The sequence below is a fragment of the Corylus avellana genome, chromosome ca3, assembly GCF_901000735.1.
Source record: "Corylus avellana chromosome ca3, CavTom2PMs-1.0".
Classification (NCBI taxonomy): domain Eukaryota; kingdom Viridiplantae; phylum Streptophyta; class Magnoliopsida; order Fagales; family Betulaceae; genus Corylus; species Corylus avellana.
In genome coordinates, this window is record NC_081543.1 from 29,737,679 (window position 1) to 29,752,498 (window position 14,820).

General features: G+C 35.6%; 3 protein-coding genes across 3 annotated transcripts; all 3 read right to left on the reverse strand.

Annotated features, from left to right (window-relative positions):
• LOC132175931 (uncharacterized protein At4g22758-like) lies at positions 1-1,536 on the reverse strand. The gene is made up of 2 exons (XM_059588028.1): positions 950-1,536; positions 1-353 (listed from the first exon to the last, which is right to left on the reverse strand). Exons 1-2 carry the CDS (start codon positions 1,332-1,334, stop codon positions 196-198), a joined length of 543 nt encoding a protein of 180 aa, XP_059444011.1. The 5' UTR covers positions 1,335-1,536; the 3' UTR covers positions 1-195.
• Positions 1,537-6,310: 4,774 nt separating this feature from the next.
• Positions 6,311-9,245, reverse strand: LOC132175507 (uncharacterized protein At4g22758). Its single transcript, XM_059587480.1, has 3 exons — positions 8,816-9,245; positions 7,700-7,907; positions 6,311-6,821 (listed from the first exon to the last, which is right to left on the reverse strand). The coding sequence occupies exons 1-3, from the start codon at positions 9,143-9,145 to the stop codon at positions 6,577-6,579; spliced, it is 783 nt and encodes a 260-aa protein (XP_059443463.1). The 5' UTR covers positions 9,146-9,245; the 3' UTR covers positions 6,311-6,576.
• A 1,785-nt stretch (positions 9,246-11,030) lies between these two features.
• On the reverse strand, positions 11,031-13,386 carry LOC132175713 (pentatricopeptide repeat-containing protein At4g22760). The gene is made up of 2 exons (XM_059587735.1): positions 11,212-13,386; positions 11,031-11,105 (listed from the first exon to the last, which is right to left on the reverse strand). Exon 1 carries the CDS (start codon positions 13,318-13,320, stop codon positions 11,590-11,592), a length of 1,731 nt encoding a protein of 576 aa, XP_059443718.1. The 5' UTR covers positions 13,321-13,386; the 3' UTR covers positions 11,031-11,105; positions 11,212-11,589.
• Positions 13,387-14,820: the final 1,434 nt, after the last annotated feature.

Sequence of the window (14,820 nt, forward strand, 5' to 3'; positions counted from 1 at the left end):
TCATAGAAAATTTCTCGAATCCAATTTATTAAATTGATATCTGTCTTTAAAACATGTGATTTTTACATGCATTTCACATATTCTAACAATCGATATCAATTTAAAAGACTGAATCAGAAATTTTTTCTATAATCCAAATTAGAGAAAAATTGTCCATAATGTATTATGACTAACTGATAAGAAAATATTATATATCTATAACAAGAAATCCATCAACTTTGTCAATGGAAATGCGGTGAAGATTGTCATCTTGGCTTCCTCAGAGCAAGAAGAACAGCTAGAGATGGATGGCTTTGAGCACATAAAGAAATTTCTAGACCCCAAGTTTATCAACTTCTCTTCTCTCTTCAAACCTGCATGTACCATCCACACAAACCCCCTCCATATATGTTCAAACCCAACAATTAAATAAGCTTAAAATGATTTTTTATTTTTTAAAAAAGCACTTTTTCAAAGAAAAGAGACATGACACCATCATAATTTTCAATTTATTGAACATATACATGCTAATTAACTCTCACCTAATAAACAATATTATGAAAAATATACTTTAGTCCTCTGAACTATCATTACATTTTCGTTTACGCCTTTAAATTTCAAAAAATAACATCAAGCACCTTGTGCTATCTCCGCATGTCAAGCTAGACACTTTTACATTTTTCTCCTCAAAATATCTTTAAAGTTATTTAAAAATAACCATTTGAAAAAAAAAAAAAAATAAACAAGAACAACTGAAAATGTCAACAAGCGGTGGCCTTTTTCATATAAGTCATTTTAAATGGTTATTTTTAATAACTTCAAGAGTATTTTGAAAAAAAAAAAAAAAATACAAAAATGTCTAATTTGTCTATTAAGCTAAGATATATTTTCTCAAAATATTATGTATATGGACAATAAATATAAAGTAAATAATTTTAATTTTTTTTATTAATAGACTCGAAAAACTTACTCTCCAAGCTGAACTGCGAGTAGTGGAGCTCGAAACGGTGCGGGTCGGACTCCGGCAGCAACGGCCTCCTCTTCTCCCTCGAGTAAATATCCAGCGCGGCCTTTATCAAATCTCCGGTCGTTTTCTCCGGCGATATGACCACCTGCACGGGCCCCAAGCTCCTCTCGATAGTCACGTTGAGCAGCAATCTCGTCAGCCTGCTGGGTGACCCGCAGGATACCGGCGCCGATATAAGCCTTCCGGGGACCTTGATGATGCCTCCGGGCCGGCGGACGATGTCGGAGTGTCGCTCCGGCGGGAAGGTCTTGAGTGGCCTGTAGGATCCCGACGGAACTCTAACGGCGTCTCGTCGCTCGTTGAGCGTCGTCAGTGTCCGGTAAGTCATGGGCGCAGTCGCAGAGACTCAAGAGAGTTTGAGAATTAATGTTGTTTGTATGTCGCTTTTGTTGTTCGTTTTCGTCGTTATAAGTAAGGATTTCTCGTGGTAAGAAATACAGGGTTTCGAGAAATGGTGGAGGGATTTAGTTTAATAGGAAGAGCGAAGCTTCGTAGAAAGTAGGATGGATGAAAATGCCCCTGGATAATTGCTTATTTACAGAAATATATCTGAGAAAAACTTATTATTATTATTATTGCTTGATTTAAACCTTTATTAAGTATTACCAAACAAGAGAGAAATAATGAAAGCAAAAAGAGACATATTAGATCCCTTCTCTTGCAAGAAAGAAACAAAACTACCGAAAGAGAGAGGGAGCTTCCCAAATGTCCCAATGAGATACTATTTGATGGCATGTTATCATGAGACTTCGATTTGGATAAAGTTGTAACACTCGGTTTGGTTTTATATTTGAAAGATGCGAAATAGTTCGCATAGAGTGATAATTTATAAAAATAATCATGAGTATTAAAACTTCTCGATGGCCATTGTAAAATAGCTCTCTTCAAATTGACTTCAAATGATGATGTAGATTGGAATTAAAGGCTTATCTTATCTTATCTTTTAGTCTTTTATTAGGTTTTTTTATTAGTTGTTTATTCTATTTTATCTTTCAGTCTTTATTTGAATTAGGTTTCAGAATTGTGGTGAACAAGAAAACTGCAAGTTGAAAGGGTAAATATTTTTAAGATTGTGAGACTATCACAAGAATCAAAGAAATCTTCTTAAACAATAGAGACTATCTATGCGTTAAGGAAAAACAACAAGAAACTCAACTCTGAGTATTCTTATTTAACAAAACTCAATAATAATCATAAACTTAATTGTTAAAGACTATAAGCGTATATTTATAGCCCAAGACTTCTAGTCCTAAGATAACAATGAAATAAAGTTAATTTAGAAGTCTATGAAAGACAACAAAACCAAATAAAAGACTAACAAAGAAACCTAATTCAAATAAAGACTGAAAGATAAAATAGAATAAACAACTAACAAAAAAACCTAATAAAAGACTAAAAGATAAGATAAGCCTTTAATTCCAATCTACATCATCCTCCCGAGGTTGGAGAGAATTCGCCCTCGAATTCGGACTGTCTTTTCCACGGTCTTTCGGATGCCCTGTCAACTCGTTCCATTCTCTGTTCCTCAAGATCAAGACATGGCAACACCCCACAATAAGCGTGACACTCTTTCTCTTTGAAATTCAGTTTATGATTATTATTGAGTTTGTTTAATAGAATTACTCAGAGTTGAGTTTCTTTGTGTTTTTCCTTAAACCATAGATAGAATTTATAGTTTTTAAGAAGATTTTTTAGATTATTGTGATAGTCTCACAATCTTAGGAATATTTATCCCTTCTACTTGCTGTTTTTCTTGTTCACCACAATCCTACGCTGCATCAAATGGTCTTACACCAAGGCTCTTGGATCTTAAATCTTGAATTTCGTTTGAGATCAAGTTCGATTGACTATTAGTTGGCTTGTGGAAGAACTTCAGTTCTTCAACTTAACTTTAAACAACAAATTGAGCTTCAACTTAATCAACTAAACCTAAACTTACATTCAACTTAGTTTTGAGTCTTTTGACTCCTAACAACAAATGAGGGTAGAGAATGCAATTAATGCATTCAACTTAGGGGGTGTTTGTTAAACTCCCTCACATTCCCCCACATCCACGACACTATTCACTTCATTTTTTTTCCAAAAAAATATTATTACTTTTATATCAAATCATTCATTTTTTATATCTAATCATTTACTTTTTATTACTATTCAAATAAAAAAATCACTACAAAACAAAATTTTTTACTTCCCAATACCACTTTTTCATTTTTTCATACCAATTATTATTATTATTATTATTTCCATAAACAGTGTCCTGTAAAATGAACAGTGTTGGGGTGTTTAACAAACACCCCCTTAGTTTTGACTCCTAACAACAAATGAGGATAGAGAATGAATTAATGCTGCAAATGACAAGTTAATTAGATAATAAATAGACTCTTTAATAATTATATATTAACCATAAATGCTAAAACAAGAAATTAAAAATGGTGATAATTTTGGGATTGAGATCTCCTAGAATTTCTTTTAAAATCTCCTAGAATTTCTTTTAAATTTGAGATTTTTAAATTCATAAATCTCAGTCGTTTATCTCATTTAACTGTCTAAAATAAGCCATGCATGTTTCGGAATTTAATAAGTAAGCTACTAAAGTGACAAAAATTTAATAAAGTAGTTTCCTCATTAAATTCTGAAAAATGCATGGCTTATTTTAGAAGCTTAAATGAGATGAATGACTGAGATTTATGAATTTGAGAATCTCAAATCTAAGGAGAATTATAGGAGATTTCAATCCATAATTTTGTCATATCAATATGTTGCGTGGTCTTTGGCCTTTCTCAATCTCAAAAGCTGAGATGAGGCTTTTCCTCACGCTTATAAAGTGATCATGATCAGCTCATTCTACAACCGATGTGGGATAACCCAACAATTTTCTCTTCTTACGTCGGGTTATGGGTCGGAGCAGAGACAACTCGTTTCTCCTGTTAATTGTTGGGCGAGACTTGTTGGTTGAACTTGTGCTCTAATATCAGTGTTGGTGATCTTGAACCACTCTCAACCCCAAAAATTAGCTCAAGACTTGAAACTTTTCCTTACGAACGGCAACACAATATTTGTCATCTTGTCTAAAGATAATAAAAGGGTTGAGATAGTAAAATATAAAATACAAAATTATTCAAAATTTATATGGAAGAAAACAATGAAAAAGAATCTCCCTGGGTATATTCAATGATTCATGAAGATGGCAGGGATGCATGAGGTGAGAGGGAAGAAAAAGGCACCCCTAGAGGACACGACCTTCACTGGAAATCGGTATCAGACATGGATGTCAGGTGGTGGGTTTCGCGGCGCGTGGTATTTCTGCCAAAAGAATCACTGCTTTGTTGTCTTAAAGGAAAACGACGTTCAATAGATTTCACTTTATGGCAACTGACTACTCACTACACGCGCCGCTCCTTGGCTCATCCACCATTATTACGTATGAGACTTGAGAGGTGAGCCCTCAATAATCCATGATACATTATTATTATTTTTTATTTTTATCAATTTATTATTTATTAAAGTTTAAATTTAACATTTCCACGCTGTCACGTCATACTTAATTAAAATATTATATTTAATTTAAGTGCATTTAATATTGCGATTTTGAAAAATAGAAAGTGTAATTTTCAATCACATCACAAAAAAGTATATTTAAAAAAAAAAAAAAAAATGTAATAAGGTTTTCTTGGTCCTCCTCCAAATTTGGCAAAAAGAAATTGGGATACGGTGTCACCAACATTTGGAACATGACACACAGGTACCGCCGTACAGGTTTCATGATCCTCCTCTATATATGTCCTTATCTTTTTGGAAAGATTTAGATGAACATGTCATGGCATATCATATCAAAACTTAAGTTCAGACTATTATCAAATAACTCTTTTCATTATTATTATTATTTTTTTTTGTTAACTTTTTAAAGGTGATAAGTGACATGTGACTTGGCTCGTCCAGCATGCACAGTATATATCTGATGTAAGCTAATTGACTGAATGATCAAGACACGTATCTTCTTTTTATTGGACATTCGTGGTTTTATAACAATTTTCATTAAAAGTTAAGGAAAGTATAACAAAATAAGTTATTTAATAATAACAATATGTAGGGATAGAAGAAATAGTTTATTCAATTTCATTATAATCAATAATAAATGAATAATGCTGTTTTTTGCGCTTATTTCATATGTACTATTGACTTAAGGTAACGTGAATGAACTTGAAAAATAGCATTACTCTGTATAATCGACGGTGGTGGTCCTTTTTTGCACTAAAGACATCTGCGGCCTCTTCCATAGTAACATAAAATAAAGACGTTCACCCGCATGGGAAGAAAAGAATGACTTTGAATGGAACCTCCATATATTGCTTTCTTTTCCCGCAAGTGTTGCCGTGTTGGTGAAAAACATGAACAAAATTATTTGACTTGTGTTGTTAGTGACAACAATTCTTTGACATTTCATTAGGACGGTGGTGCTCATTTGTAAGTTTTGCCGACCAACACCAGAAAGTTAAAAAGGGAATGGGATTCTAATCTCTTGAAATTTCATGTTGAATTCAGAGAGGAAATGATTGAACGGATCCTGACGCTCGAGGCGCTCGAGCAAGTCTTAGACTGTTTGGACATCTCGGACCCCGCATGTTATTTGCTATGCCAATAACATTAACTACTTGGTCAACGACTTTTGGGAGTGATTTGACCACACCTTTTTTGTTTCTTTATTTAACACTCCAAAGCTTTTGTCTCCAAGAGGTAAATCAATCGACTGTGAACCACATCTCATAAAGCTGAGGTCACTAGTTCGAATCCCTCCTCAAGAAAAAATAATCTATTGAGCATTCTCCGTCAACTTAATTTTCTGTTTTCCTGGCTGTGGACATCTGGCGAAGTGAACAGTACATAGTGAGGCACCCAATATCTAGACAAGATAATGTTGGATGGATTTACTAAGTTTATTCATTAATGCCTAAAGTGCCAAATACAAAATTTGCAGATTTAAATGGTATATGCAACTTGACATCATGTGAAACTGTGAATTGTTTCTACTTGGTTGTTGCTTTTAGTATAAAGTTATTCCTCCAAAAAATATAAAAACAAATTGCCAATGTGATCGATCCCTTTGTTTTCCTGTCTTTACAGTGGAGAACAGAATCAAGAATTCTCTTCCATTATCATCAATAGAATCATTGTTTGAGACCCAATATTTTTTTTTTTTACCTTTTTCTTTTTCTTATCAAAGAATAGATCTTTTTACTTGTATTACTTATAGTAGAAGGCAGGAGAATGAGGAGATGACAAGCTCATAGAGAAATTCTAAACAAATAGCATCCAACTTGTATGTGAAAATCTATATTGCATCTCAAAGAGAAGAATCCAATGTTGAACAATTGAATATTCATTTTGTGATTTGAACTTTCAATTGGGGTATATTTACAGCAATTTACATAGAAAATGATTGAGCAACCAAATGGGGGAATTTCCATTTAGGAAAAGGGTGAACAAATCAGACACAAAAATCGTCTGTTGTTGAGAGCAACATAAATAATAAGTTGTGTTACTCAAACAATGGATATGGGGTTTGGTCATCCTCATTGACTGCAGATTATGAGTTTCCAAAGCCTACGGGTTCTTCTAACAATTTTACTGATCTTTCGGGCGATGAACGCTGGGAGTAAAAATGCCGGGGGTGGAATGGGTGGCGGAGAGCTATCTCTTGCCGGAACGATTTCTGAAGCGTAAGGAGAACCTCCACCACTACTACGACTGCTACCACTCTTTCGAAGATAAAAGTTTCTGCTACCAACATCCCCAATTAATTCTGACTTATCCAAACCTATTCAATCAAAAAAAAAAAAAAAAGAGTTTAGCATATGCGCAAAAGGACACATAAATGTACCCTTGTGGAGGGTGATTAGGCTGCAGGAATTAATATGACAACCAAATATTGATTGAAAACAAGCTGCTGGCATTGTTTTCTGGTCATTTTAGGGCAAGTAGCTTCTTAGAACAGGCCATGTATTGAAAATATACAGATCTAGTCTAGCTATTACTGTCTCCAAAGCCAAATTGTAGTTTCTGAAAAAGTATTCATATGTATGATGTGGTTGTTTTAAATCACTCCCCATGGAAATTTTTTTTCTTAATCAACCTGTATTCTTAATTTGAAGGCTCAACTACAAGTAGCCCCCTTGTTCATAATCAACAACTTTCTCTGTTTCAGAGAATCTACAAAAAAAGAATCCAGCAACTATCTGATAAATAAAGAAAGTAATACTTTGAAGGAAAAAGGAAAAACTTCAGAACATCTATAGGACATTTTCTTTCTATAAGAAAACAGGGTCAGCAACTTGGTCAAATTTCTAAAACAAACACACCTTTGATGGTTGAGCGCACAGAAGGAAAAATGTACTTGGATCTTACACAAGTAATCAGTTCTTTGAAGGAAAAAGGAAAAAACTTCAGAATAGGACATTTTCTTTCTATAAGAAAACAGGATCAGCAACTTGGTCGATTTTCTAAAACAAACACACCTTTGGTGGTTGAGTGCACAAAAGGAAAAAAAAGTAACTGGATCTTACACAAGTAATCAGTTCTTTCCATGGATCCATGTTTTTCTATCTATACACTAAGTAATCAGATTTGAACCATAAAATTGTGAAAATGCAACTAAGATGAACAACTAAAATTAAATTAATCTCAAATTTTACTTACTTTGAAGGCTGAAATAGGAGTGATGCAACTCAAATGAGGGTGCTACATCCTTGCCAAGCTTAGGAGTCCGCCCTTCTTCGCTATATCTGTCTACAACAAGCTTAATGGTATCCTCCACACTAGCCCCCAATTTAACCATGGTCCGGACTGGTCCCGGACTTCCTTCAACAGTCACATTAACCACCACCTTTGCATCTTTCTTGTATCCCTGCATTCCACAATCTTTAGACTATTTTAGACAAGCACAATGTCTGCAGTTCTGAAATTTATAGTCTGGGTACAAAAACAAACTGACAATGCCTAAATTAGAAAGCACGGCCGGATGGGAAACACCTAATGACAGGTCTAATTCTTATTTGACATAAGCAAAAGCAGCAAGTTTGGATTATGTTCAATGAGCAAAACTCGGTACTAAAGGAAAACCAACAAAAGAATTGCGGTTCTTGCTCTTGGATTTGGCTTAGCTGCTGTAAGAAAAACTACAGGAGATCTCCGGCAGCAATGATCTAGATTTAATTCCAAAATTTACATGAGAAAGAGAAAATAAACCAAAATTTACTCAAGTCTTTTATGGATTATATACAACACAATGGACAAACCAAAAGGGGAATCTATTAATGGTTCATACAACTCAATATCCAAATTAACCAAAGGGAGGATTTATTAATGGATTACACAAGTACTAATTTTTTCTTTTGATAACTAAGTCAATCTCATTAGAAAGGCAGGCAGAGGAAGCAACCCAAGTAGAGAACAAGCATAGAAGAGAGATCTCAATTAGGGAAAAAAAGAAGAACACAAGTCCTAATTTTTCATTTGGATTTAGCATACTTTTCACTGTTTGCTATACAAATCACAGCAAACATCAATAGGCACCATTATGTTCTTGAATCTCAGAAATCTCAAGTAATCTGTTTTGGTGTCAAAGATTTTTTTTTTTTTTTTTTGACAAACTCATCCATCAAACCAATCAAATCCCTTTTCCCGGTCTTTGCTCAGAAAAACAAAAACAAAAAAAAAAAATTCAAATCCCATCGCCATCTACAAGTAAAAAGAATAGAAAAACGAAAAAAATCCAATCTTTTTTTCTTTTGTATAAATTTTTTGCACTCTAACCTCTTGGCTCGAAGGAGAGAAACCCAACAGCGAAGGCGACGAAGCAAACACGTCCGTGCATGTCTGAGGCCTAAAAAGAACCCCGACGCCACCGCCCTCCGACCGCAGACTCAGATCGTCGTCGCTGATGCTGTTGCTAACACCGACACTACTACCCAAAAACATCGGCTCCGAAGAGCTGCGCTTCAAAATCTTAATGGGCTTCGAAGCCTGCTTGGCCGATCTCCGGGGCGGCGGGCTTCTCCTCCGCGGCGACGGAGACGGGTTCGGTGGCCTGCTCCTCCGGGAACCCGTCGCCGGAGCTCTGCGCCTCAGACTTCTCTCAGGCATATAAAAGTATCTATAATGGGAAACTTATTTGGAAAGTAAAAGGAGAGGGAGGCTGCGAGGGTTTCTTCTTATGCTTCGTGTCGTGGGATTTCAAGGTGGAACTTGGAAGGGAAAACGGGTAGTTGAAGACATGAGAAGTGGTAGTTGGTGGTCTTTTAAAGTTAACGTCACTGCACTTTAACATTATTGCTTATTGGTCTCCAATTTTGTCGTTTTTTATTTATTTATTAATTTTAAATTAAATAATTGAAATTTTGCCTCAATTACATCAATTCATCATTAGTCGGTGGGTAACTTTTTAAGTTTTTATGGTAGCCATTTAAAAAAAAAAAAAAAAAAAAATCACTTAAAACATGTCATATCAATTAATATAAATAATAGAATTACTTATATGTTGTAATCTTTTTTTTAATATAGTGAAATTAACCGCTCGGTCCCGTGGACATGGGTACATTGCTGAATCACTTAAATTTTTTATGTTTTGTTTTCTCTTTATTTTCCTACTATTTTTCACTAAATTGCATAGTCTCAACAATCCCAAACACAAACTAAGAGACACCATATTGAGTTAATTAGTTTTTTTGGCTAAGGATAAAGTTTTATTTCAAAAATTATTCACACTCAGTCTCCTAAACTGACATATGTTCTTAAATCATGTGACACTTGTTCTTAGATCATGTGAGAATCACGTATTCTAAGAACATATGTTAATTTAATAAACTGAATTGAATAAATTTCTTTGAACTCAATTTGAATGAAAACTGATTTTATTTTTGTAGAAAACTCTACTTCTACAATTGCAAGAGTACAAGTGAACTTGAAAGTATTAGGACTAATTCGTGTAAATACAAACTTTATGTAGCTCGTATGTGAAATGCATCCTACTTGTGATGTGTTATTTAAATAATTTGTAATAATTTATATATTGTATGGGTTTGTTAAATATATGGGAGAGAATGATAATGGATTAGAAAACAAGCAAAACTGATTCATAATTATTGCTGTTGCCATCCCTAAAACTGATTCATAATGAAATCACTTATCAAATTTATTATATTGTTCTTCAATAAGGATAGACCCCCAACCGGCCAGTTCATTGTGGCCACTAAAGACCTCGTAGAAGAGTTAAAACAAATTGCGTAATTAGCAAAGGTCTTATCTACGACTTGATAAAGTAAACCTTAGATAATGTTTTTTAAAAAATAAAAATAAAATAACAAATAAATTTTATTTTATTTTATTTTATTTTTTTAATTTTAAAAAAGTGCTATGATGCTATATAAAAGTAAAAGTAATTATACATGATTTGCATTTTAAATTGTTTAGTAATGTTTCTGTTTTGAAAATATAAAAAGAAAAAAAAAAAGTGTTAATCAAACAAATCCTTATGTTAGTAAAGTCAACTGGCTTCATATTAAACAAATATTTATCAATGGTCAATGTACCAAATTTGAGTGGGTCGGGTTGTGTGACTATAGGATGAAGTATTAATTTGTGTTTCCAATTCACCTGATTTTGCCTTACTATAGTTTTTAACGTACAAATATATTTAGAGTACGTTTGGCCTTGCGATTTGTAGGCCAAAAATGAATTTTTAAACAAAAATTGTGAAAAATATCTCATTTTGGAGTGTGTTTGAAGAAAAAAATAGAACAAACTTATGAGAGTTTATCAATCTCCACATCAAAGTGATAAAAGGTTGGGCTGATTAATAATTACATTTTTAATCAGCATTGACATAAAAAGTTGTTCTTGATTTTATTTTATTTTTGCTTTAAGTAAATTTAATTAATAGCTTTATTTTATGAAAAAGACTCATGATAAAGTAATCACCTTTTTATAGTGTTATAGCCTCAATCACCTTTTATATATTCGAATCTGATCCCTTTCTTAAAACTTGAAGCATGGAATCTTTGCCTTTGGTCCCAGAAAACATCCTCCATAACAGGGCCATCTCCTTCTGAAGGTTCCAAAGTTTACAGATGGAAAAGTCCACATTGTATTAAAAAAAATCAATTTTATCTCCCTAAATTCGGCCAAGTTGATACAATAACAAAGGTACTTACTGGTTAATCAACAATAAGTTAATCTCTCTCCTTAATTTTTCCTGTGATCCCAATATTGGCAACTAGCAAGGCCTTGCTGTCCTCTTTGCCCAGCTAGCCCTTTCTCTCGGCTCATGGCTTTTATTTCGAAAGGAGACTCCTTGGTGGTCATCATTTGAAAACCCTCCAGAACTCAAACTAATCCAACAAGTTATGAATTGCGTTTTCCAGCTGAGAATGGTCAATGGAGAAGCATTCATTTCAAACATATTGAAGAGAAATTTCCAACAGTAGGTTCATCAAGGTGGATAAGGAAGATATATCAAAAGCCAGAATTATACAGTTTTTTGATATCTAAGCATGCAGTATATGCCTGATTTTCCAATTAATTATGAAGAGTCAAATAGATTCCATCCAACTACACCCAGGCATCTTAGTGAATCCCTTCTCCCCCACAACCTTTCTCAGTCTCTTCACATCATCCCATCTCTCAACTGAAGCATAAATGTTGGCAAGAAGAGAACAATAACCGGTTGTATCTGGCTCCAGCTCAAAGCAATGCTGAGCAGCTATCTCCCCAAGCTCAACATTTTGATGCAATCTGCAAGCAAGAAGCAAAGCTCCCCAAACCCCAGCATGAGGCTGCATTGGCATGCTCCTTATTAGCTCATGTGCTTCTTCCAATCGTCCCGCCCTGCCTAAAAGATCAACCATAATTCCATAATGATCAGCAGAAGGCATAACTCCATGGTCCTTCATGGAGTTAAAGCATTGGTAGCCTTCTTCAACCAAACCAGCATGGTTATATGCAGTTAGCAGCCCAGTGTACGTGACTAAATTAGGGCAAATATGAGCATTTACCATCCCTTCAAACAACTTGATCGCATCGTCTACCTTACCATTTATCCCACATCCCAAGATCATTGCAGAATAAGCAATTACATCCTTTTTCCTTAAGCCATGAAACAGCTCCTTTGCTTTATCAATGCTTCCACACTTCGCATACAAGTCGACTAAAGCAGTGGCCAGATGATCGTCCATTTCAATGCCAAATCTATTAATATATGACTCAATCCAAAACCCAAATTTGAAATCTCCTAGCTGTGAACAAGCAGATATAACACTAGCCAAAGTCATCCCATCTGGCTGAATATTTACATCGGGCGAAAGCATCTGGTTGAACAGCTCAATGGCCTCCTTAGGTTGGCTATTTTGAGCATAACAAGCTACTATAGCATTAAATGAGAGCAGATCTTTTTCATCCATCTGATCAAAGAGCTTACGAGCAGACTCAACATCCCCAAGTTTGGAGTACCCCGCAATCATTGTCATCCAAGAAACATTATTTCTTTGAGGCATTAAATCAAAGATGCTTCTAGCTGATTCTATACACCCACAATCAACATACCCACTAATCATTGAGTTCCAAGAAGCCGAGTTTTTCTCCGGCATCTGTTGAAACAAAGAGCATGCCTGGTCCATATTTCCTACTCTCGCATACCCCGAAACCATTGAATTCCAAGATACAACATCTTTTCTTGGAATCTTATCAAACACCCTCTGAGCCTCCGCTAAATCCCCAGATTTCAAATACCCAGATAAGATAGAATTCCACGAAACCACATTCTTCTCCCCCATCTCATCAAACACCTTCTGTGCGGTCAGCATATCACCCAGTTTCGAATACAAATCCAAAAGGGATGTTTGCACGAAAACACAGCGACAGTATCCATACTTATGAACCTGACCATGTACTGAAACTCCACCCATCTTATCTACAATCCTAGCACATGCCCTTAGAGCAGAGGACACAGCAAACGTGGAGGGACACAGTCCCAGTCTCTGCATTTGAACATAAACCAAAAAAGCTTCTTTGAATTGACCATGCTGGGAAAGGAACCGAATTGTGCAACCCCACGAGAACCCATCTGGGATTTGCGATTGGTAAAGGATTAGTCTTAGATATTGAGCAACACTTCTAGAGTAACTGGAATTTGATAGGGTAATTTGGCGCACTAACAGAGGCTCCAAGTGGATTAGACCGTTTATAAGGATGTGTGCATGGATTTGCTTTGCCTGGTTGATAGTTAGGCAATTGTTCAAACAGGTTGTCAGCTTGTGTGCCAGCATTCAGATTACGAGGTATTTTGCTTCTTGCTTCTCTGTGTTATGTTAATGGTGGTTGTGGAAGAGAAACACAAAGGAAAAACTGTTGGGCGATGATTTTGGCCCAACCGCTACCTTGATTAATCTCGGGCAGGGAAGTGTATTGGGCTTGGGCTAAGTTTCTGTGTTATGTTAATGGTGGTTGTGGAAGAGAAACACAAAGGAAAAACTGTTGGGCGATGATTTTGGCCCAACCGCTACCTTGATTAATCTCGGGCAGGGAAGTGTATTGGGCTTGGGCTAAGTTTCTGTTGAAAATATTCTCTGTGCCTTACTCTCCTGTGTTCATTATGTAATTGTTGCGTTGGGACGCTAGCTTCTATAGTCCGATAGGAGCTTTTGGTTTGGGCTCGATCATCCTGACTCAAACTGTGGGCTTTAGGCCCGCACTCTCGACCTTGGCCTGACCGAGTGGATATCTTATATATCAAGAGATATGATCTTAAGATAGGGCATAGACCTAGCCAAAGTAAAAGAATCTTGGTTTTGTCCTTGTGCAAGTTTTACGTTATACAATAACAATGTTTACATTATGGGCACAACATTCACTTTGTGACGAAATGATTATTTTTGCTACAAGATGCACTTATTAGGGCAAAATTCTCTCTTTCTCCCTTGCATAATTGTTTTTATGTTGTTTGGATTTTGTTTCTTTTTCATCATCTTCTTCTTCTTCTTCTTCTTCTTCTTCTTTTATGCGCATGTATCTTTTAACCTCCTAAATTTAATGGCAACTAAAGTCGTCTAAAAAGTCCTAAAATTTATTTTATGCACACGTATCTTTTGACCTCCTAAATTCATGAGTACCTCAAGGCCAAGAGATGGGATACACCCAAAGATTATTTCAAAAAGTTAAGAGGTTTTGGAAAAAGAAAAAAATCCTGTGTAATAGGGATTTTTTCTCTTACCCTTACCCCTCGGTCCCTTCCTTTTTGGGTTGGTATATATGAAAGGAGCTTCATGAGTACCTCAAGCTCAAGAAGTTATTGGTAATGGGCCGGTCTCGGGTGGCCCCTTGGGAGTGGTATATATATATATTTTCATTTGGTCCTCGAACCACTCCAGGCCCAATGGCAGCGAGCCACTCCCAAAGCTCTTGGGGGTGGTTCGGCCACCCCCATTTTACAAGTTGGAGGTGGCCAAACTACCCCCATGGGCCTATGGGGGTGGTTCGGCCACCCCCTATAGGCAGGGGCGGAACCAGGATTTCTGGTGTAGGGGACAGACTTTTTTTTTTTTAATAAATTAGGAACATTGACTTATATAAATACAAAAGCACATAAATAAATATAATTTAGAGGAAACTTCACTTTGGCCCCCTGAACTTTCAAAACTCTCACTTCGGACCCTTAAACTTTGATTTGCTCTCATTTAGGACCCCTCCGTTAGTTTTCCACGTTAAACTCAAACAGTTTGTAATTTTATGCCCATTATACCCCCACCCAGTTTACTTGAAATTTCGAA